The sequence below is a fragment of the Olea europaea genome, chromosome 15, assembly GCF_002742605.1.
Source record: "Olea europaea var. sylvestris chromosome 15, O_europaea_v1, whole genome shotgun sequence".
Taxonomy (NCBI): domain Eukaryota; kingdom Viridiplantae; phylum Streptophyta; class Magnoliopsida; order Lamiales; family Oleaceae; genus Olea; species Olea europaea.
In genome coordinates, this window is record NC_036251.1 from 22,997,011 (window position 1) to 23,018,766 (window position 21,756).

The following is a 21,756-nucleotide window of genomic DNA, read 5'->3' on the forward strand; positions in this document are numbered from 1 at the left end:
TCAATTAAACGTGTTTGGTTGGCTTCATTTTCAATCTTAAAAAATGTTGTACTTCTTCAGCTTTTGGAAGTGTGAATTGCTAGAACTTACCATCTCCTAAAGAAAATATTTTCCTCGACTTTGAGAACGAACAATACGGTCACTCGACCAACTTTTTTTGCAAAATACTCTCCATTGTAAAAAATACCAATCAAACACTTCAAAAATAGGAAGTTGGATGAACAAATTGAAATTTTCCATGAAAAAAATATCAATCAAACACACTAGGCAGAGATCACCCCTAACATCTAAAACTGTAGGATTTTGGCACCGTCTGATTTGAGGCCAATCAAGGCTCAGCAGGGTATTTCTTGGAAGGCACTGGAGAAAATATTCATCCACACATACTTGGCCAGATAGCTTAATTGAACCGGCAAGGTGGATGCCCTGGTGTGGAAACTTTGCTTTACATTATATGAAGTATAGCACCACAGGCCCCGGCTCATTCTCTTCCAGTAACCACATAAAAAGCAGGGAAGACGAGGTTACATTCTTCAAGGGGAATGCATCAAGAAAACCTCAAAACAGAGAACAATCAAAATACAAAAATTATGAAAACAAATATTTCGTTTTATTGTAGGAATAGTACGGTGCTGAAGAAATCTCAGTATCCTCTTCAGTCTTCATTAAGTACTGCTAGCTATGCTCCATTAGAGTCCCTTGCTTTACATTCCATCATAAGCAAAAAGGAAAATAAAACCCCGATATTCTTGCAATCACTAGAACCCCAACTACATAGCAATTTTTACCTTCACGAAAAAGAGATGCTAGTTCTAATCTTAAAAATGGAAGAAGCAAGAAAAATTGGTTAAGCTTATCCTCAAAATTATGATGCCTCCATCAGAACAGTTCTTCAACTAGCTGTTGCCGCACGTGCCCCTCCTGATGAGTTATAAGAAACAAAGATCGAAAGTCATAATATCTAAGGTAGCCAATCAAAAACATCTTTACAATCATATTTGGTTCATTATATTGGCAACAAAAGTAAATAACATGTACATCAGTGAGGAGAAAAACAGATGCAGTAATACTGTACAATAAGGCAGATAAGTTGCAGTGTTATTACAATTATTAGGAACATATTGCAAAAATTTAAAAGTTCAGGTTTCTATTTGAACTTAGCCGACGACGATCAGATTGCCAAGTCAGCATGATGCCAAACCACTAGAAAATATTGGTATTAATAAAAAACCAATAAACTATAAACCTTTTTTATTCCATTAGGGCTTCTCCTATTGGAACAGATTAAATTCTATCAAATGTATATAGTTGATCCACAAAAAAGGAGGGAGTCAAAACAATCTTTCTCTACATTCCCTTTTGGTTGGACGGACAGGTAAACTGGAACATGATGGAAACAATCAAGTCATACAAAATGAAAGAACAGACAACGAAATTCAGGAATACAGGTCACACTAGAACAAAGTAGCAAGCCACCTGACTCAATGGGCACTAGCTCATGTTAGAATATATTTTGCATAAATAATATCCATCCAATCCATACGACATAATTCGCGAAATATCAAATACATCATATCACAACAATATAAGAAAGGCAACTAGTGGTAAGATGGCGAAAACAGTATCCCCTTCCTCATCTAATCAAAGACCAGTTAAGGAACAAGCAAGACACACTGCCCCAAAATTAGCAAAGCCATTAAGAAATTAATATATCTTTTTCTACCAAGGTCAGGTTTAATTGCCATGCATCCTTCATTTGGTAACATGAAAACCTAATATATTTAGAACAATAAAATTCACCTTTTCTCCTATTCCCTTTGGATGTATTGCCAGTAGAACCACTACCAATATCACAACCAGGAGGAGCTTTAAGACCAGAATTTTGATTCCCCAAACATTGCAGTGTGTCAAATCCACAGTCACTGATGCTTTGACCATTTAATGCAACACGTTCTGATCCAGGATGAAGGCAATGAAGCTGATCGCTTTGCTGCGTGTTACATGGATTCATCACATAGGTACCAGGACTAGCATTTACAAGGTATTGATAGACATCACCACTCTTGTGGGGCTTCTGGTAGGGGAAAGCTCCGATTTCGCCTTCAATTCTTCCTCTAAAGTCCACGAGCAGGCACTTGAGCCTAGCAATCTCAGCCTCCAATAGAGCTTGACCTTGAAGCCTCTTCATTAGCTGCTGATTCAAAGCTCTCAGTCTAACAACTTCATCCTCCAACGATGCAGCACGAGCCTTCTTCTTCTCACGATACTTGCGTACAGCTTCACGATTACCTACAGGGCGTTTCTTAGATTTATTCTCTACTGACTCTGCAGTATCATCACTTGGGGATGGAACTTCACTAGGGGCAGGCACAACTTGCGTGTGGATATGGTAACAAGTGTGCGTATGGGAGTTATCAGGACCAACTGTTTTGCAAGCATGGGCATGGGTGCAGGCCTGTGTACGGCCAAGAGAATCAGTGCAGGCCTCTGTCCGACCAAGAGAATCGTTGCAGGCCTCTGTCCGACTGAGAAACTCGTCTATGTCAAATGAGCAACTGGCTTGAGCATTTACCATATCCAAACATGATAATAATTGATCGAGCTCCCCATTGTCCATTTCAACAGAAAATTTATTCATTAAACCAAAAAGTTCACAAAATGATGACTGAAATCGAAATTTGCAGTCTTATCTCAACAAGAAGTGTCCATTCCTTGCAGTATATAACTCAGAGAAGACCTAAAAAAACAGATAAGTGATATAAGACTATCAGCCAGGATCTGTTAGTTATATAAGAATATTAGTTGATTTTGACAATGCCCCACATGAAACTTTCTATCTAAACCCAATCACAAACCTCAATTTTTGGTACAATGAACTATAGTAAAACCCAACCAAAAGATTTGAACTTCAAGCATAACCCATGTATTAAAATCGTAATTCAGGTGAAATTAAAGTCGACATTCTTAAATTTAAACTAAACATTTACCCTAAAAGTTAATTCAGAAAACACAAAAAATATAAATAAAGAATAATCAAGAAAATTCGAAATTTGAATTTGATCACAGTGATGAATATTCACAAATTGAAACCACACAAACAGAGAGCAGTAAATTAAAACGAAATTGACATACCGGAGTAATTTTATTCAGAATTTGAACTATCACGATTGAACCTTTAATCAAGAGGCGCAGAGGAGGGTTTGAGAGATATCGAAAATGCATGACCCCCAATGTCAATATTTTAATGGCGGATGGATATGTGGCGAAGCATATGAACCATTAACTCAGCCAGAGATTTCCACATTTACACAGAGGAGAAAAGGAAGTTTTTTATTTTCCTTCCTGAAAAGTCAGAAACTTTGAATTAATTAAATTTTTCACTGCATAATTGAGAGATTGATCTTGAGGAATTTTTTCCTGCAGAATTAATGGAAAGAACAATGCAGCAATGAATAATGTTGTATAATTGTATTTTCTTTCTTTTCCTATTGAAAATTTCTGTTGGGTTCTTAGGCTTTCGTGTATGCTTAAATTAAGAGCAAATCAGATTATTTTATAAAAATAATTAATTTTTCCAGAAAAGTAGTAATTTTTTTTTAACGATTTATGAGTAAACAATATTAATTAGTAATTATTTTAACATTAATATGTATTTTTTAATATCTAAATTAAATTTTTAATAATTTAAATTAGGAATAGTGTGTGGATAAGTGTGCTTTAAATATTTTTGTTGGTCATTTTACTTAAGATTTTCCTTTTTAGGGATGTGCATCTCTTTTACCCCTTTTACATTAGAGGTGGGGTCCCACGAGTATTGGATTGAACGAATTTTTTTGTCATCTCTGGTAACAAGTCCGTTATATTTAGCCCCTGTCTATCATTCTTCCATTTTTTTGCCTAACTCATTTTCAAACACATGTCCTCGCAATAAAATATTTTACACTTAAACTCAAAATTTTTCTTTATTTTTAATCACATATTCTTTAAAAAATCACTATTTCAAAACTCATTTAAAAAAAAAAAAACTCTTTTTAATGTTCAACAAACAGGAACTTAGTACGCAGTAAATGATAAGAATTAATATATATGGACATAAAATTAATTTTTTTATTTTTTAGTATATATATATTTTTTCAATATTGTCTGAATGACATGATTAGTGAACCAAATTCATGCATGCAACTCCAAAAAATTTATTTTCTTTATATACCAACTTATATGTTTATTTGTCCTTGGCCTACGTGCCAATGGGTCTATAGATGATTTAAGTGGAAATTACACTCACTCGTGTTTTTTAACATCTCCATTCAAAAATCAAATTTAAATTTTTTTTATTCAAAAATCATATAATAATTCAATCTTTAAATATTTATAATAACTAGTTGTTGACGCGTGCGTTGCACGAATGTTGTACTTATTGTGTTTTTATTAGTGTAGAAATTGTAGATAAACCCTTGGAGTTATAGGGAAATTTTGGGTGGTAATTGAAGAGGACATTGTAAGTTTTTCAACAGTATCAAAATTCGGCAGTATCGGTGGTCGGAACTGGCCAAAAAGTTACAGCAAAAGTAGTCCAAAAAACTGAAAAAACATTTTTGAATTTCAATGACCGTTTTTGAAAGTTTTTAAACTTCAATGACGGTTTTTTAAAGCACTCAAAACTTAAGTGACCGTTACTGAAAGTTTTAAACTTCAGTGCCGTTTTGGAACTTTCTCCTAAGTTCAGTGACCATTTGTGAAATTAACCCTTTAAATTAGTAAATAAGTGAGAACTACGAAATTAATTATTTTCTAATTGCTATATCATGATTATTTTTAAAAAAAAATCTAAACAACAAATCTATACTTGGTGAAGAATTAAATGAGTCAGCAAACCAATCACGCGAGTGTGCTTGCAAACTAAAATGCTCTCCGTAAAGTGCGGAGAGTTCGCTTGAACTCACCCATTGTGTGCGGAGATTCAGCTTCAAATACTATTTGGTTTTTTCTTTTTTTAGTTTATCATATTTTTTCAGTTGAAGTATTTAACGATGTACTTATTTGACTAACCACTTTGAAGATAACATCAATGAGTTAAAATAGTTGTATAATCACAAACAAGAAACATACGCTATTTACCTTACAATAACAGAAAACAAAAAACCAAACATCATTAAAAATTCAAAATCAGAACTCGCCAACTTTTAGAGGAAAAAAATGGGGTTGAAAATTTTAGAAGAGAAGAAAGATAAATGGATATTGCGTGAAGAAGTAGGAAAATGCTAACTCCAAAAAAAAAAAGGAAGAAAAAAATGCTCTCCCCGCTTGAACTCTCCGCTCACTGTGAGAGTTCAACGCACTGTGGAGAGTTCGGTTGAACTTTCACAGTGTGCGGAGAGCTAGCAGTTGATTTTTTTTTCTTTCTTTTTTTTTTTGCCTGAAGAAGTAAGAAAAATGCTAGCTTAAAAAAATAAATAAATAAAATGCTCTCCGCACAGTGCAGAAGGTTCGCTTGAATGCGGAATTCCATACCTTATGATTGTCAGCTTCTTAAAGAAGATATACCTCTTAACTCTATTCACTCTTGCAGCCTTGATTATGTTAAAAATTTACTTATATAAAAGCAAAATAAATAATCAAAATAAACATATTGCACAAACGTATGAAAATAAACAACGAAACCTATAATGGATCTTGATATGGTGGCAAAAACAACATTGGAAGGAATAAACTACCTAAAACATGATAAAAATGTCAATACTTGGGCTCTTAAAACTGGTTATTGTAATTTAAAATGAGCAAGCGAGTTAATATCTAATCCTTACCATTGAATCATTTTCTCAAAAGTCATTGCTTGTCCAAGTTGAGATGAGAGAATTTCGAACATAGGAGCAGAAAACCAGCTGCATCAAATGAAATTAATTTTTTTTATCAGACTCTACACAAAGGGATTATGAAATAAAGTTGAACATGTCATCTTGACATCCAAATGCACATAACAATAATAAACAACGAACTAAGCCCTATTTGGTTGGGTTAAAAAAGTAGATTAAAATCTCTGGGTTTTCTACTCATCTGTACTAAAACTGGCATTCCTCTAACACAATTACTACTAAAAAATAGCTTTTCACCTACGTGAAATTACCAATGGATTGCATCCGTTGGTGATCAGAAACGGATTATCCGTTGGTAAAAGTAATTCACTTTTAGCTACAATAATTAGCAACAAATTTTTCGTTGGTAAAGATGATATCTCTTTACCAACCGATATTCTGTACCTAATGTAATCGTTTAACATTTGAATATTCCGTATGTGATGTACCGAATATTACCAACAGATTGCATCCGTTGGTAATTAATAATGGATTATCCGTTGGTAACACTTTTAGCTACAATAATCAGCAACGAATTTTTCGTTAGTAAAGATGATGTCTCTTTATCAACGGATATTCCGTATCTAATATAATCGTTTAATATTTTAATCTTTTACCTACGGATATTCCGTTGATAATTAGAAACAGATTATTCGTTAGTAAAAATGATATCTCTTTGCCAACAGATATTCAGTGCCTAATATAACATTTAACATTTTGATATTTCAGCAACTGATATTCCGCTGGTAATTACAAACGGATTATCAGTTGGTAAAAATAATTCACTTATCCCACATCGAAAGTTTACAACAATATCTTTGTAGTTGCCCTCTATAAATTTGTGGTCCAATAAGGAGTTAAACAATATTTGGGCCTTTCGCTAAAATTTTTTTTTTATAATAATAATAATAACAATAACAACAACAATACTAAAAAATAAATAAATATTTTTTTTATCATACGGTTATTTACAACATTGATTTTTACTAATTGTAATGGTAGATATTTACCAACGGATTGGTTGGTATTGGTTAAGACTTTTAAGGTTCACACTTTTCCAAATCCGTTGGTAAAATGTTTAGTCTTTACCTACGGCATGATCCATTGGTAACTCTATCAGCGATCCTAAGATTACCGACGGATTTGTGGTTGCAAATATTCCGTTGGTGAAGATTATTAGCAATGGATATTAAGGCTTTAGAAACGAAAAATTCGTACCTGAAACTCTGTTTTTTAATAGTGAATTCCGTCGATTTTCCTCTCCTAACTGGTTGGAGAGTTTGGAGCTCAGTTTGAATCCAAACTCTTCAAATAGTCAGGAGAGCTATATTAAAAAAATATATATGCCTCTCCAAACAGTTTGAAGAGTTTAATACTAATGGATTTAAAAATATATATAAAAAATCTAGGCCTCTCCAAACTCTCCAAAAGTTTGGAAAGTTTGAAACTAATGGATTAATAAAAGTAAAAAAATCTATGCCTCTCCAAACTGTTTGGAGAGTTTGATACTGTGGATTAAAAAAAAAAATCTATACTTCTCCAAGTTGTTTTGGAGAGTTTGGAGCTCAGTTTGGATTCGAACTCTCCAAACAGTTTGGAAAGTGGAGCAACTCCACTATTTGCTGGGAGCAAAGTGCGGAGCTGTTCCAGACAAAGTGTGCGGAGTTACTCCGTATAGTGCGGAGCAACTCGACACTTTGTGTGTGCACACTTTGTAGCAAATTTTTTTCTAGCATCTACAATAAAATTAGCAAAACTAAATACTTGGTTTGGACTGTTCGAAAAGTTTCTCCAAACTCTCCAAATAGTTGGAGAGTTCGAGGCTTTGGCCAAACTCTCTAAACTATTTCGAGAGTCTAGAGAATTCTCCAAACTGCTCGGAGAGTTTAGAGAAACTCTCCAAACTGTTTGCAGAGTTTGGAGAAACTCTCCGAAGAGTTTGGAGAACATAGTATTTTTTTTTTAATTTACAATAGAGAGTTTGGAGAACATCGTATTATTATTATTATTTATTTTATTTTATTTACAATAGAGAGTTTGTCCAAATTCTCCAAACTATTGGGAGAGTTAAACTCTCCAAACTCTCCGGAGAGTTTGGAAAAGATCGTAAATTTTTTATTTTTTATTATTATTATTATTTTTTTTTACCATAAGCTCATTTTGAAAATGATGGAAGCCAAACTCTTCGTAGAATTTGGAGAAGATCCTAAATTTTTTCTTTTATTTTCTTTTACAATAAACTCTATTTTGAAAATAGTGTGGAAGGTGAGTCCATTCTTACCCATTTCGTCTTCCTTTTTTTTTTTTTTTTTCACTTGGCTTAGAAATATCATCTTGGAATTTACCTATGCATTATTTGAAGAGAATTTGTAATAGTAAAAAATAATGACAATTCAAGACACCAAAAGATGACAACGTGAAATTTTGTCATAAAGCCACAACTTAAAGTTCATTTCTAGCAAAAAGAAGGTTTCTTGAATTTCTTTGCAACTCATACTCCGATCAACAATTTATAACTATAATAACATGATGATATCCAAAACCTCTATCTCAATTAGCAATTTTTTATAAAAGAAGACATGAAATAAATAAATGAATGGAGAACAGAATCACTTACCACTGCACAAGTCAAGTCCCAACAAACAATACTTCACCGGATGCTTCTGGTAACAATAATAAATGCACAAAACTGCCATTACAACAAAAAATTAACAAATAAAACCAATCAAATCCAAAAATCGGAAACCCACTTCGAATATTTGAAACAATCTGCAAAAGAAATAATATTCATATAGAGCAATAATTAGAAAAATATTTGAGGGTATAAATATGAAAATGTGCACCAAATTGTACCCAGATGAAAGAGTGCCGACCCAAACCGTAAAAGGATGAAGAACGGTGGTGTAGTCATTGTTTGATTTTCTTGATGGTTTTCTTTCACCTCCATCAAATCAAGTCAGAAGAAAAGCAGATGAATGGTCGTTGGAGGGAAAAAATGGAAACGGTATGGTATTAGGTATGCTATCAGCTGAAAACAATAAAAAAGAAAAGGGTACAAAAATTGACGCCATTTCTTCTCTTGCCAGTATCTTCAAATCTGTTTACTGTTCATTTAACAGTAGTGTAGTATCGATATTCATTATTTCTTCTACGGTGCTACAAATCGATTAATGTCATGAAGAGTGTTGTTGATCAATAACATTGCCTCACTGCATGCAGTGTTGTACAAAGCTTCGTGCTACGCACAGAGCGGTCGCATGATTTTATAATGGATTTTTGGAGGAGAACGCTACCATGCGATTTTTTGATGGTTTTGGTATTTTCTTCCTCCCCGGATCTGCTTGGCGGGGGTGATTTTGTTGGTGGCTCTTCGTGACTTCCAAATTGTGGTGGTTTTTTACGGTTGCAAATGGTGGTGAGTTGGCATGACGTTCAATTGGTGGTGGTGCAACGGTAATATAGGTGGCGGGGTGGCAATGAAGTCGGGGTGGAGATCAAGGAGATGGTGGTTGTAATTGTTGGTACTAACTGGCGGAGCAGGTGCTGGAAGTGATGATGATGGTTAGATGGCGATGGTGATGATGGTGGTGGTTCAATGGTGCCGTTGGGTTTGTATGAAGGACCAATAAATTTTACAATTTGTGAACTTAAATAAGTTATGACTCATAAAATTTGTAATTTGTGAATTAAAATAATACGTGACGTTTTAATTTGATAATTTGTGACCTATAAATTGTCATTGTGATTTATAAAATTTGTGACTTATGTTTTAGAAATAATATATGATCTATCAATTTGATAATTTGTGATCCAAAAATAAATTGCTGCATATAAAATTTTCGATTTGTCACAAAAAAATAATGCTCAACCAATTAATTTGATAATTTTTTATTAATAAATAAGTTGTGACCTACAGGTGTATCTGTGATTAGAAGTTGTATAATGGTGACCTTAATATATTTAATTAATAAAATATTTTTAATTATTTATTAAATCAATAAATTTTAAGTACAACTTGATTTTTGAATGTTTGAAACTAATTTCTTAAAAGTGAACTTGTACATAGCAACCTCCTTATTTATGTGTTGTTCGCATGATTTAATTCTGCATATTCATATTAGTTAGTTTTTTTCTTTTTTTAATGACGAGAGAACCTGCAGTAACTACCCTTCGGGTGCGCACTGGGTAAATCCTCATGCTGATGCAATAGCTTGCAAATCACATCAGTCAGGTAAATTGCACTAGACAAGTCATGTGTGACAAGCTCGACCGAGAAAGTGTTGGTTGGAAAAATCATATTAGTTTTTATAGGGCCAAAATGCAACTATGTGAAACTATTCAATGCTCCAATTTATTGATTTCTTTTATTAGACTTATTTACATATTTGGCACAAGTTCTCATGTAAAGGCTGGGTGTATTTTGATTGAAAATAATAAATTAAAAGAATTTACTCCAATTTTTTTTAATGCTTCAATATTTGTACGCGAGACAACAAATCAACAAATCGTTATCGCTTGATATAGGTCGCTTTATGTGTGCTTCAATATTCGAGAACACCTCCTTTCGAGTATGTTCCCACATCATCTCATTATTGGGTTCAAGCTACCCTTTTCTCAACTATATACAGTTTGCACAAACTAATCTAAACTTGATGATCTGCTACACCTTTTTCTCAAATATTCTTCAACAGAAAGAGGGCTGCTTTGCTCCATACTGCTGAATGATGTAGAATTGTCATTTACATCAAGAAATGCAAGGCTTAAATGGGATTCTGCACTTGAATCTGGATAAACTTCATCATCATTATCATCCAGGTTCTCGAGATCATTGTGATTTCCGTATTGGGATTTTAGTTCTTCATTCACACATTTTTCCCCAGTTAAGATGCCCAGAATCTGAAATATAGACAGGAAAAATGCAACAACCGTAATGTTAATAGTCAAGAAATAAGCCCTAATCTCAAATCGGAAAGCAATAATGAACGAAATAAGAAATAGAAATGTACACAAAGAATCACAGAGATATCGAGTGGTTCACCCTCAACGTAAGAGCTACATTCCCTTATGTTCCTATTCGTAAGGTAGGAAACTAGGCTGCCTAATACGAACATAAGACAGTACAAAAGTTCTGATCTGGAAGAAAGAATTTCATACCTGGGACATTTTTGGACGTAGACGGGCTGCTTGTTTTAGGCAAAGAGTTGCTGCTAGAGCCATTCTTTGCATTTGATCCTCATCAATATCACCTTCCAAATTTGGATCCAATATGCTTTTGAGATCTCCACTTTCTAGTCTAGGTTTTGCCTGAAGATAGAAGTTATTCTATGTGTTCCTTACAGGACTAAAGAAAAATTAGATAGCTTTATGTTGCAAATAGATTCTTACCCACATGACTAAGCTTTCTTGACCTTTCGGAGTCTCCAAAACAATTGGTTTTCTTCCTGATAGCAATTCTAGTAGAACTACACCAAAAGCATATACATCAATCTTGTCACTGACTTTCCCATACATAAAATACTCGGGAGCAAGATAGCCAAAGGTCCCTACTACGTCTCTGTCAGTTAGGAAAGAGGCTGATTTAGGGCCCCATATTGCCAATCCAAAGTCGCATAACTGTTCAAGAATGTAAGCATTAATCCAAAAGGTCGAAACGTTGATTTGTGACAACTATGGCTATGAATCAAAGAACTACCTGTGGTTCTAATTCATCCGTGAGAAGAATGTTCGAAGACTTGAAGTCTCTATGGATTACAGGCCTTGGACATTCATTGTGTAGGTAATTTAGTGCTTCAGCTATCCCAACAGCTATTTTGAATCTTACTTCCCATTGCAAAACAGCCTTTTCCTTTCTGTTACCTGCTTTGGCAATCATATTAGGAAGTGTATGTTTAGAGAGTTATTAAGAGAAAAAGATGCATTCTCCTTAAACTTACCGTGCAAGTTCTCTTCTAAATTTCCTTTAGAAAAGAAGTCATAAACAGAGATTAAATTAGTACACTCTACACAAATCCCAAGAAGTGGCACGATTCTTTGGTGCTTCAATGTGGTCATTATATCAACTTCCAGCATAAAATCCTTCCATGCTTCCTTTGATGACCTTAAAATCTTTATTGCCACTTGTTTTCCATCAGGAAGAAGCCCCTTGTATACAGAGTTACACCCTCCTTGTCCAATAAGATTGGCTGCAACAATTAAACGAACAGAAGTTTAAAGTTTCAGAAAGGGAATTGAAAATTCAAAAAGAGAAAAAAGACAAAGATTTGCTCAACACAATCTAACCTGCAGAGAAATGAGAAGCTGACATTCTGAGCACATCATAGCAGAACCATTTGCAGCTATGTGGATTCGTTTTGAGTATCAGCTCCAACTCTTGGGGCAGCCCTTTGAGACTATATATTTTCTCTACTTTACCAGTGGCTGTAAAATTTTGGTTCTCTATTCCAAAAACATCCCCCATTTTCTCTTGCGTGGACTTGGATTCAGAAATTTCTAGCAAAGATCGGCTAGGTAAGTTCATTACCCATTTTACCACCGACATATTTCTTGCTTCAATACTTGGTTGAGTTATTGAACTAGCTGTTTGGAGTAGGGGCCAACCTGGCCTCTGTCGGGTAAAATCTTCCGCTGGAAGAGAGATTGAACTAAGAGAACCTTTTTTGTGTCTTCCAACGGTGCTAAAAACTTCATCCTTGGAGGTCAGAATCCCATCATAACTGAGCCTTCCCATCTCTGATATCTCAGACTCACCAAATTCAGACAAAGTATCTTTGAAAGTGGAGTTTCCAGTTAAATAAAATCTCGGCTTCGGATCTTTTCTAGGACCTGGCATCATCAAAAAATATTCAGCATATATTGAATGATCAACGAAATATTTTCTCGCTTACTGTAGAACAGGATCCGCACCTTCAGGTTGGCTTGTGGAATTTCTACTGAAAACAACCTTTCCATTGTGAACTGCCATGACTTCAGTTGTAGAAGGAAGTCGCCTTGCACAATATTTAGCAATTGAAGACCAACCCCTGAGAAAAGCTTCTTTCAAGACTCCAATAGAAATATTAAAGGAAAACAAACTAATGCAAATGACCAAATACCATTATCATTTTCTTCTTACCCCAGAGCACTAAACTTAGTTATTCCCACTATAACAGCTGATGCAGAATGGTTCTTTGCTTCTATCACCAGAGCTTTTCTGATAGAATTTCCTTTCAACACCTCAGCACTGAGAGCAACCTGAACACCCCCACCCCCAGAGCCCCACCAAAAAATTGACTAATGAAATAAGAAGTTGATAATGGTGTCACTTTATACTTAGAAAGAGACCAAACACTAAAAAGGAAAAACTGAGAGAAACCTACCTGCTTTTGGTTACACAACGCTTTATAGTCTTCCAAATAATCATCCAACAAAGCTTTCTCTCTCGAAATGGAATCTGTAATGACAAAAATTGTGTAAGAATTCAATAGCTAGAGGTAATTTAGAATTAGAAGCAATTTACAAATGCCAGTGCCGGTACCAGAATTCCTACAAACATGAATGGCAATCACGCAATCTGCTGGATCAGCTACTTTCACAACTGCCCAATCCATTAACTCTTTAGTATGGCCATCAAACTTTATTCCCACCACCACAATTTTCCCAAGCCTCTCCATTGTCATTTTCCCTTTGTTCGATGGACAATTATTTGATAATTTCACCTTCTCAATACACCACAAGGGTTCTTCTTACTTGCGTTTGCAGGAATCTTGCGCATGCTTATTCAATTCTCGATATTACTACATAATCTGTACCAAAAACATACAATAGTTACTTCCACTTTAAATGCAACATACTCCAGCCGACAATAAATTGTATGAATTTTATTATTCGAAAACAATCAGAAAATCCAAATCTCCAGTTCTAAAGCATTCTTCACCATAGAAAATTCGTTCCGGCCAATGAATATTAAACTGGAGTAAAATAAACAGATATGATATCTATGGATACACGTTGAATTTTCCAAAAAATAAAGAGGATCATTCGACAACAAAAGCCTACCTAAAATTTTTGAATATTCAAATCATTGAAAGTCATCAAAAACATATAAAATTTTGAAAACGCATCGCAGACCTACTTTCAACTAACAAATAATTTAATATTTTACACGTTGGTCGTAAGGTGGCAAATGAGGATAAATCTTATTTGAATTGTTTAATTTATTTTACCGAAAATCAAAAGAAAAATAATCTTTGAATTTGATACGAAGAAAAGGAGAGAAGGCGCCATCAGAAAAGGTTCCAAGGGGAATCGTCGGTGAGCGTGACGAGTGTGTGAGAGAGAGATAGAGAGGTCCCGCTAAAAATAGAGAGAGAAAAAAAATCATTTTTTGTATTTTAGTTTTAGGAAAGTTAATAATTTGCGGGAAACCCATGAGTTCACCACCGACAATACAGCCCTCGGTTTGCCCCCTTTAATTTTTATCAATTTAAATTAAAATATTTTCTCTCTTATTTTCAATAAAATAATATTATACATAAATCGAAAATTTTTCATTCTTTTACAATCATTCATTTTTCAAAAAAACATTATTCCTCCCATTATAATTCAAATTAACGGGGGCCAAACGGATGCTCAAAACCCTCGATCAACTATTGCTGGTTAACAATGCTCTGTAATCCGATTTTCATATGCTCGATCTGCTCGGTTTAAATTAAATCCAATGTATAAAAAGAGGACAGAAGTGTGCTAACTTTTTTGCACTTCTCGTGTAGTCAACTTCGGTTGCATGTACGGGCTGCTTATTTACCTATCGTTTGTGTAGGAAAATAATGACCTTGTTATAGGTACACGGACGTGTAAGCTATAAGTACATGGACATTTACACTTCCCTCACAAAAAGGGGGACGTGCCAATCTTGTGAGGGGCCGGTGTCCAAATAACAAATTTTGCAAAATAAACATGTTTTGATTCTGCGAGTAACGTGAATCATGTCATACAAAACTTATTATACCTCAATAATTACAAAATCACAAGTCAAAACATTAATTTAGAGATCGTAGACGCGCCTACCTTACGCCAAACCTCATGAAAATGAATTGGGATAGGTCCTACTTTTCAAGTCAATTAAGTGCATCATTATTGCAAAGAAGTAATTTTGAGGAAGTTTTGACCAACAGAGTCGTATTCGATTTATTGGGCCAATACTAAAATATTACCAGTCAAAACATTAACCCTCCCTATTAGTTGTTTGAATTTACGGACCAACAATTCTTGCTTTATCAAATTTGATTTTTCATATTTTATCCATTAGACTGGGATTTTGAAGGATAAGAACAGCCAACACATTTCGTGTTAGGCTTGATAACGAGGAATTTACTGTTAATATGACTGCCCAATAAATAACCATAAAACGTATGCGCAGTACAAAATGTGAAATTTATACACTCTCCACCATTCGGTAGACACTGAACTAACGATGACAACGAGCAGCGCCGACTCATGAGCCCAAGATCGAGGCTAGTAAAAGAAAAAAGGCTCAAACTTTTTGGACTAGAGCCGAGCCCGACTTGGCTCATCCCCCCAAAAAAAGGGTTTGGTTCAGGCCTTTCTCGAGTTGAGCAAAGTCATCTCACGAGCTTTTTATTTTTTTGCTTATACAAAGAATTGATCGTTAATTTACAAATTACAAAATTAATTAAGCAAGTTGTTGAATTTTGCAAATTAAATAGTCGTCAACTTACAAACTACAAAATTAATTATGCAACTTGTGAACTTTTACAAAGTGGTCATTAATTTACAAACTAAAAAAATTAACTATGCAAGTGGTTTAAAAGCCTAAAAAGACAGGCCACACAAACCCACATATGGGCCAACCCGTATTTGGGCTTGTGTGGCTCACTGGCTGGTTGGGCTAAGCCCAAATCTCATATTTGAGCCTTGGCTCGTCGTTTGCCACGACTACACTAGAGAAGACGACTTGAAATCATGTTGATTATAAAGCCCAATCCAAATCAATCCAGACCAACTGCATATCAAACATGCACCCTAGATTTTAGAGTTCAAAATGAAGAATCTTCATATCACCAAACACAAAACTAAAGCTGACAGTGAGAAAATCAACAAACTGATTCTTTAAGAGAACTCTCTGATACAGTCAGTCGAGACTATAACTCACAGGCTATTGTTCCTACAGGGGGGGAGTTAAATCATAGACATCAGATTAACACTGAAAAAAGGCGGAAGCTCATCGCTCCTCTCCTTAGCCCTTCTTTTAACAGTCACAGTATACTGCAGGCCTTTTGACCTCTACTCTTCTTTTTCTTCTTGTGCTTTGTTGGCTGAAGAACGGCCTTAATTGCTGCATCGAAGACAGCCTTCACATTCTGCAATATTTAGGGGAAGGTTACCAAGAAGTATTGTTAATAAAAGATATTTAAAAAAGCTTTAGTATTAAGACAAAAAGGTAACGTGCCAAAAAAAGAAGAATTAACCTGCTGCGTCTTTGCACTGCATTCAATATATGCAGCCGCTCCAATCATCTTCCTCAACTCCTCTCCCTCCAATAGAAAGTTGGAAAAAATTCAATAGAAAGTGGAGTTTTCTCTTGGAAGGATAGAAACGAAATGAAAATCGGATGGTCCCTATGACAATTTATTCAACGTGAAATGCAACAATATACCTGAGCAGTCGTAATGGGTACTGCTCCTGGATGGTCTGCAAAGAACTGTTTATCCTCACGGAGATCTACAAGAAAACAAAATGAAGTTACTTGGACTGAACACCTCAAAAAAAGACAAATGTAGATGGGGTAGAGGGAGAGTGGAGAAAAAGATTTAACTTGTGAAACTACAGATCTAAAACACAGGAAAATAAAGAAGCAAAGATACTTTCATTTGACGCATAACTGCAGAAGACGAAAACCAATAAGCAAAGATACTTTCATACGATGCATGCCTGTAGAAAACACTCAACTTGAGACTAGACCCCAGTCCAATTGTGTATATTAAGACGGGAGAGCTAATTCCGAGGCATAATAATGAATATGATAAAACAATACTTTCTCTGAGAATGAGCTTATTAACAATTTTATGGTCAAACTTTGTGTGAACAATTAACACATTGGCATACTACTGAACAAAAATATTCAAGTAAAAACCCACATGTTACCGATAATCTTTGTAGCACGGACACTTCAATTAGGGTAGCATGTCCGTGTCAGACACGTGTCCATACGGACACTTCTTCAAAACTCTACCATAATCTTTTTCCTTTCTTTACTAGAAATATTATATATTTTTAACTCAAAATTAATAGTAAATAATTTTTTTTTTTTTTTTTTTTTTTTTTTTTTTTTTTTTATGGCGGGGGAACCCACAGCCGCTATCCTTCGGGTGCGCACTGGCTAAACCCTCGGGCTGACGCAATAGCTTGCAAAACACGTCAATCAGGTAAACCGCACTAGGCAAGCCCTGTACGACTAGCTCGACCGAGAAAGTGTCGGTAGGAAAAATCGAACTCGAGACCAAAAGTCTCGGCGCTCACTTACTCCACCAACTCGGCCATCCCATGAGGGTCAATAGTAAATAACAAATAGGTACTCATATTTAAAAAATTTCACCAAGAAAAATTAATAAAAAGTATAAAATGAAATTTATACTATATAAATAAAAAAATTTAAAGAATTTCATCAATGTGTTGTGCCGGTACTATTTTGAAAAATCACATCTCGCCATATATCGGTGCATAAAATTACATTTTGAAGTTAGCACACTTTGTAGCACGAACACTTCAATTAGGGTAGCGTATCCGTGTCCGACACGTGTCAATGTCGACACTCTTCAGACACTTTACTATAAGCATTTTTCATTGTTTATCAAAAATATTATATATTTTTAACTCAAATTTATTAGTAAATAACAAATAGGTACTCATATTTTAAAGATTTTCACAAAAAAATTAAAGTGTAAAACTAAATTTCTACTATATAAATGAAGATTTTTAAAGATTTTAATCAGCGTGTCGGCGACATGTCGTGTCGGTACTTTTTTGACAATTCACGTGTCGACGTATCTGACACGTATCGTGTCGGACACACGTGTCCGTGTCCGTGTCGGTGCATAATAGTTAGCACATTTTTATCTAGTACAGTCATGCACATATTTTGCCTACTTGCAAAACAACTCAGAATATCACATTAATGCAATATCAGTGTCAAATGGATAAGCTTGTTAAACATAGATTTTCACATATTGACAATTTCACAACGGTTGACGCCAGTTATGCAGCATTTCTTAAATAATTCTTTCAAAGGACAAATATCCATGTAGGAGATGAGATGAATGTCTCTTAAGACTTTATGATAGGTGTCAAATAAGCATTCCAGTTTTTGTTTTTATTTTTTCAGACACTATGCAATATCATTTCGTCAGATAAAATGACAGAAGAAATCAGTATTACTACAATCCAGTAGAAAGGGATGGAAGGAGATTCTGACCAAGCTTTGTCCCAACAAGAATGATTGGAACACCAGGGGCATAATGTCTCAATTCAGGAATCCACTGCACATCAAAAGAAAAGCATACAAAAACCATTAGTACCATGCCTTCTGTTTTCTTTCTTTTTTTCCATATTTTTATTTATTTATCTATTTACTAATTTTTAGAGGGAAGGCAAGCTAAGAAGCATGGATACGGATACGTAATTCGAATACGATACAACATGGATACGCCAATACAACTTTTTAAAAAAGACTTATTCCAGCGACATAAGTTTTCTCCTCGAACCTCCTTACCGCTTTTTTATGTGTTCCTGTATTCCCTCCTCCTGAGAAAGGAAGATGCCTCTTGAAGGTGTCAATACTATGCATTTGAAGCATCATAATATTTATACATTAACGACACAATAGGTACTAAACGCAAGAATCTGTGGTAAACTAAACTATGCGACAATAAAGCACTCTAAATTATGACCCCGTTAGATTTTTCTAGTAAATTTATTAATTGACATAACTATTAGGTGAATTCAAATACTAAGCATTTAGTGCAACTTCTAATTCTCATCCTCAATATTATGGTCAAGAATTTTAACGTTTCACATCGTGTGCTTTAAGCAATGACAATTTTCCAAAGAAGAAGTCTATTTTAAGAAAGGTAACATTATCCCCGGAAGCCATAGAAGGATGCGAGTCCATCTAATCCTAGACAAAAGCATTATCAACCTCTCATAAATAGAATTGATACTTCAATCTCTATTACAGAAAATTAGTACAAGAAAAACCTTAAAACTAAAGATCAGAAGTAGATAGCTACTTAAGCTATCAAATATATATACACATAGTTGTAAATATCAATAACCTTACGTCTTCCCAACTGATAGTCTTGCTTGGCTCACAAGACTTGACAAAAATTTATATCAAATCGTTCAAGCTCATCCTACATACAAATGATAGAGTTTGGCGGAATCATTTGCTTGCTCCATATTGGAAATACATTCAAATGCACTTTCATTAGCGGGAAGCAGCAATTATGCATAAGACAAGAAAGGAATAGAATAAATTTAGATCAAGAAGGTGACGTTGCAAATCAATTTGCATTAAATATTTTTTACATTAGGCTGAAGAAGATCAATTTTTTCTCAATCATTTTTCTTAAGACAATTGTGATGAGGACATCCCAGTCCATATTAATTATTTTAGCAGATTTAATTATTTTAGTTGGATTTAGGTTGTTTTTAATTTTATGGACTTGTGTATTGGGCTTAGCCCTAGGTTTGCAGTATTTTCTAGTATTTAAACCTATCTTACATTGTTATTTTTCAGTTGATGAATTTGATTAAATAAAAGAGTTGGCTTGCAGCCGTTTTTCCCCTCTTCCCCGCCTCTGTATTCTTCTTCTCTTCCCTCCCCCATCTCTTCTTGTTATTTACTGAGTTATTAATCTCCCTACATCAAATTGGTATCAGAGCAAAACCTGATTTTTCAATCTCATTAACAGAAAATTGGAGTCAAAATTGCCATGGACGTGATGCAAGATGTGCTGTTCAACACCATAACTCCCTGTCCAGAAGAATCCGTTGCTGCCAACTGCTGAAACAATAATATACAGACTCCGTTGCTGCCCAACTGCTGAAAACAGTAATACAGTATCCATCGCCTCCAAACCAACTTTACAGACAGCAACTAGATAATCAACCTGTTTATTCTCAACACCCGAAAAGTTTCATTCCAGAAAAATTCATTAACCTTGCGACGCGACACCCACACCTGCAGTCGACCAACACATTACCTTCATCCAAAACCAGAAACGGAATCATCTCCCTCACCGGCGCTCCACTTCGTTGAGGCGTCCCTCGTCGGCCAGTTCCAGTCGCCGACCTCGCCAGCGTTCAGTGTGTTGGTATGAATTATGGGTTTGGGGGCTGGGTTATTAATTAAGTGGGTTGGGTTATTAGTTATCAATTGGGTTTGGGTTAATTGGTTATTAATTAATTGGTCTAATAATTAAGTGGGTTGGGTTATTTGTATTGCTTGGGCTTGGGCTTGTTTAAGGTTTTGAGTGTGATTTAGGCCCAAATTTGTGAAATGGGCTCATTTATTATTTTGTTATTCTGATTTTGTATTATTATTAAAAAAAAAAAAGAGAAAAAAAAAGAAAAAAAAAAGGAGTAAAAAAAAAAGAGAAAAAAAAAAAAGAGAAAAAAAAATTTAATTTAAATTTTGAGAATTTCCTGATATTCTTTTATAGGTACATTATTTCCTTGACGAGCACGGAATTTTCTATTTTGACATCTCAGCGCTTACCAGTTCAGGACGTGGAGACATTCAACGCTAGGACGACTCAGGCCAACCGAACTCAGGGAGTCTCTGATCCTATTCATTTTAGTGACACTGTTACTGTATTTTAGAATTGCATCAATAATTCTTTGTGTCGCTAATATTTTGATAATTTAGCCTTAAATCTATTGGATTGAAATTCACGAGCCGACCCCATTGTTCACTTGTTTACCCCACGTGACTAGACCTAGCATTTGTACCTTTGTTTTTTTTTATTGGCATTAGTAGTATTAGCTTGCGATCGGGCTATATGTAATCCCCACGATAAAATAAAATAATAACAATAACAATGGATAAATTTTAATCGCTATTTTCCCTGCTAGTACTCGTTGGTTGTTGATCTCAGTAGACGCTTCACCTAGCTTGTGTGTTACCGTGTATGCAATTGCGTAGTGGTCGCGTTACTGTCCCTAGCTCTAGTACTGTTGCCATGGACCCTTCCCACATTGAAGCTATCACCCGACGGTTGGCACAATTACAAAATCAATTAACGGTTGTCCAAACTGAGTTAGCCACTATACGAGAATAGAGCCCTAACCGCTAGGATAAACACTCTTGACCCGATCCAATACTCAACTGAGGCTGAAAATTCTGACGCTTCCATTAATAGACCTCATCGTCGTCCACAAGGTGGTCGACACCATGCTAGACATGATCGTAGGGAAGGAAATCAAGCTCGTGGGCGCGAGCGGGAATATCACCGTCATGGTACACTGTCCCCCCTCGCCACGAGGAGCGCCTCTTTCGAAATATTAAGTTGGATGCCCCTACATTGATGGTTGTCTAGATCCTAGTGTATTCAATCAATGGGTTAGGGATATGGATCGCTTCTTCGCCTGGTATGGGGCCCCTGAAAATCGAAGGGTACAATTTGCCAATTTGAAATTGACTGGCACCGCTCAACTGTTTTGGGAAAGCGTTGAGGACCTCCTAGAGAGGCGCCATGCTCCCCCTGTTGGGAGTTGGAATGAAATGAAGCGTCGCCTTGAAGAAAAATATTTACCTCAATCTTACAGGGGCAACTTACTGGATCAATGGAACGCACTGACACAAGGCAGTCGACCTGTGACCGAATATGTTGCTCAGTTTGACGAGTTT

At 35.3% G+C, this 21,756-nt stretch overlaps 3 protein-coding genes across 6 annotated transcripts; all 3 read right to left on the reverse strand.

Annotated features, from left to right (window-relative positions):
* Positions 1–552: 552 nt before the first annotated feature.
* Positions 553–3,479, reverse strand: LOC111410522 (basic leucine zipper 23-like). Of its 2 annotated transcripts, none has more exons than XM_023040905.1 (3): positions 3,133–3,479; positions 1,801–2,737; positions 553–921 (listed from the first exon to the last, which is right to left on the reverse strand). In XM_023040905.1, the coding sequence occupies exons 2-3, from the start codon at positions 2,636–2,638 to the stop codon at positions 893–895; spliced, it is 867 nt and encodes a 288-aa protein (XP_022896673.1). In that variant the 5' UTR covers positions 2,639–2,737; positions 3,133–3,479; the 3' UTR covers positions 553–892. The 2 variants fall into 2 exon arrangements, with proteins under 2 accessions (XP_022896673.1, XP_022896674.1); XM_023040906.1 differs by having other exon boundaries at positions 3,174–3,468.
* Positions 3,480–10,299: 6,820 nt separating this feature from the next.
* On the reverse strand, positions 10,300–13,859 carry LOC111410523 (pto-interacting protein 1-like). Of its 3 annotated transcripts, none has more exons than XM_023040907.1 (10): positions 13,366–13,859; positions 13,208–13,281; positions 12,964–13,121; positions 12,756–12,871; positions 12,132–12,674; positions 11,786–12,034; positions 11,545–11,708; positions 11,238–11,465; positions 11,007–11,156; positions 10,300–10,748 (listed from the first exon to the last, which is right to left on the reverse strand). In XM_023040907.1, exons 1-10 carry the CDS (start codon positions 13,505–13,507, stop codon positions 10,491–10,493), a joined length of 2,082 nt encoding a protein of 693 aa, XP_022896675.1. In that variant the 5' UTR covers positions 13,508–13,859; the 3' UTR covers positions 10,300–10,490. The 3 variants fall into 3 exon arrangements, with proteins under 3 accessions (XP_022896675.1, XP_022896677.1, XP_022896676.1); XM_023040909.1 differs by having other exon boundaries at positions 12,964–13,082; positions 13,366–13,858; XM_023040908.1 differs by lacking the exons at positions 13,208–13,281; positions 13,366–13,859 and having other exon boundaries at positions 12,944–12,965.
* Positions 13,860–15,802: 1,943 nt separating this feature from the next.
* LOC111410525 (rac-like GTP-binding protein ARAC3) lies at positions 15,803–18,433 on the reverse strand. Its single transcript, XM_023040910.1, has 4 exons — positions 18,322–18,433; positions 16,507–16,571; positions 16,319–16,384; positions 15,803–16,210 (listed from the first exon to the last, which is right to left on the reverse strand). Exons 1-4 carry the CDS (start codon positions 18,425–18,427, stop codon positions 16,106–16,108), a joined length of 342 nt encoding a protein of 113 aa, XP_022896678.1. The 5' UTR covers positions 18,428–18,433; the 3' UTR covers positions 15,803–16,105.
* Between the last annotated feature and the right edge of the window lie 3,323 nt (positions 18,434–21,756).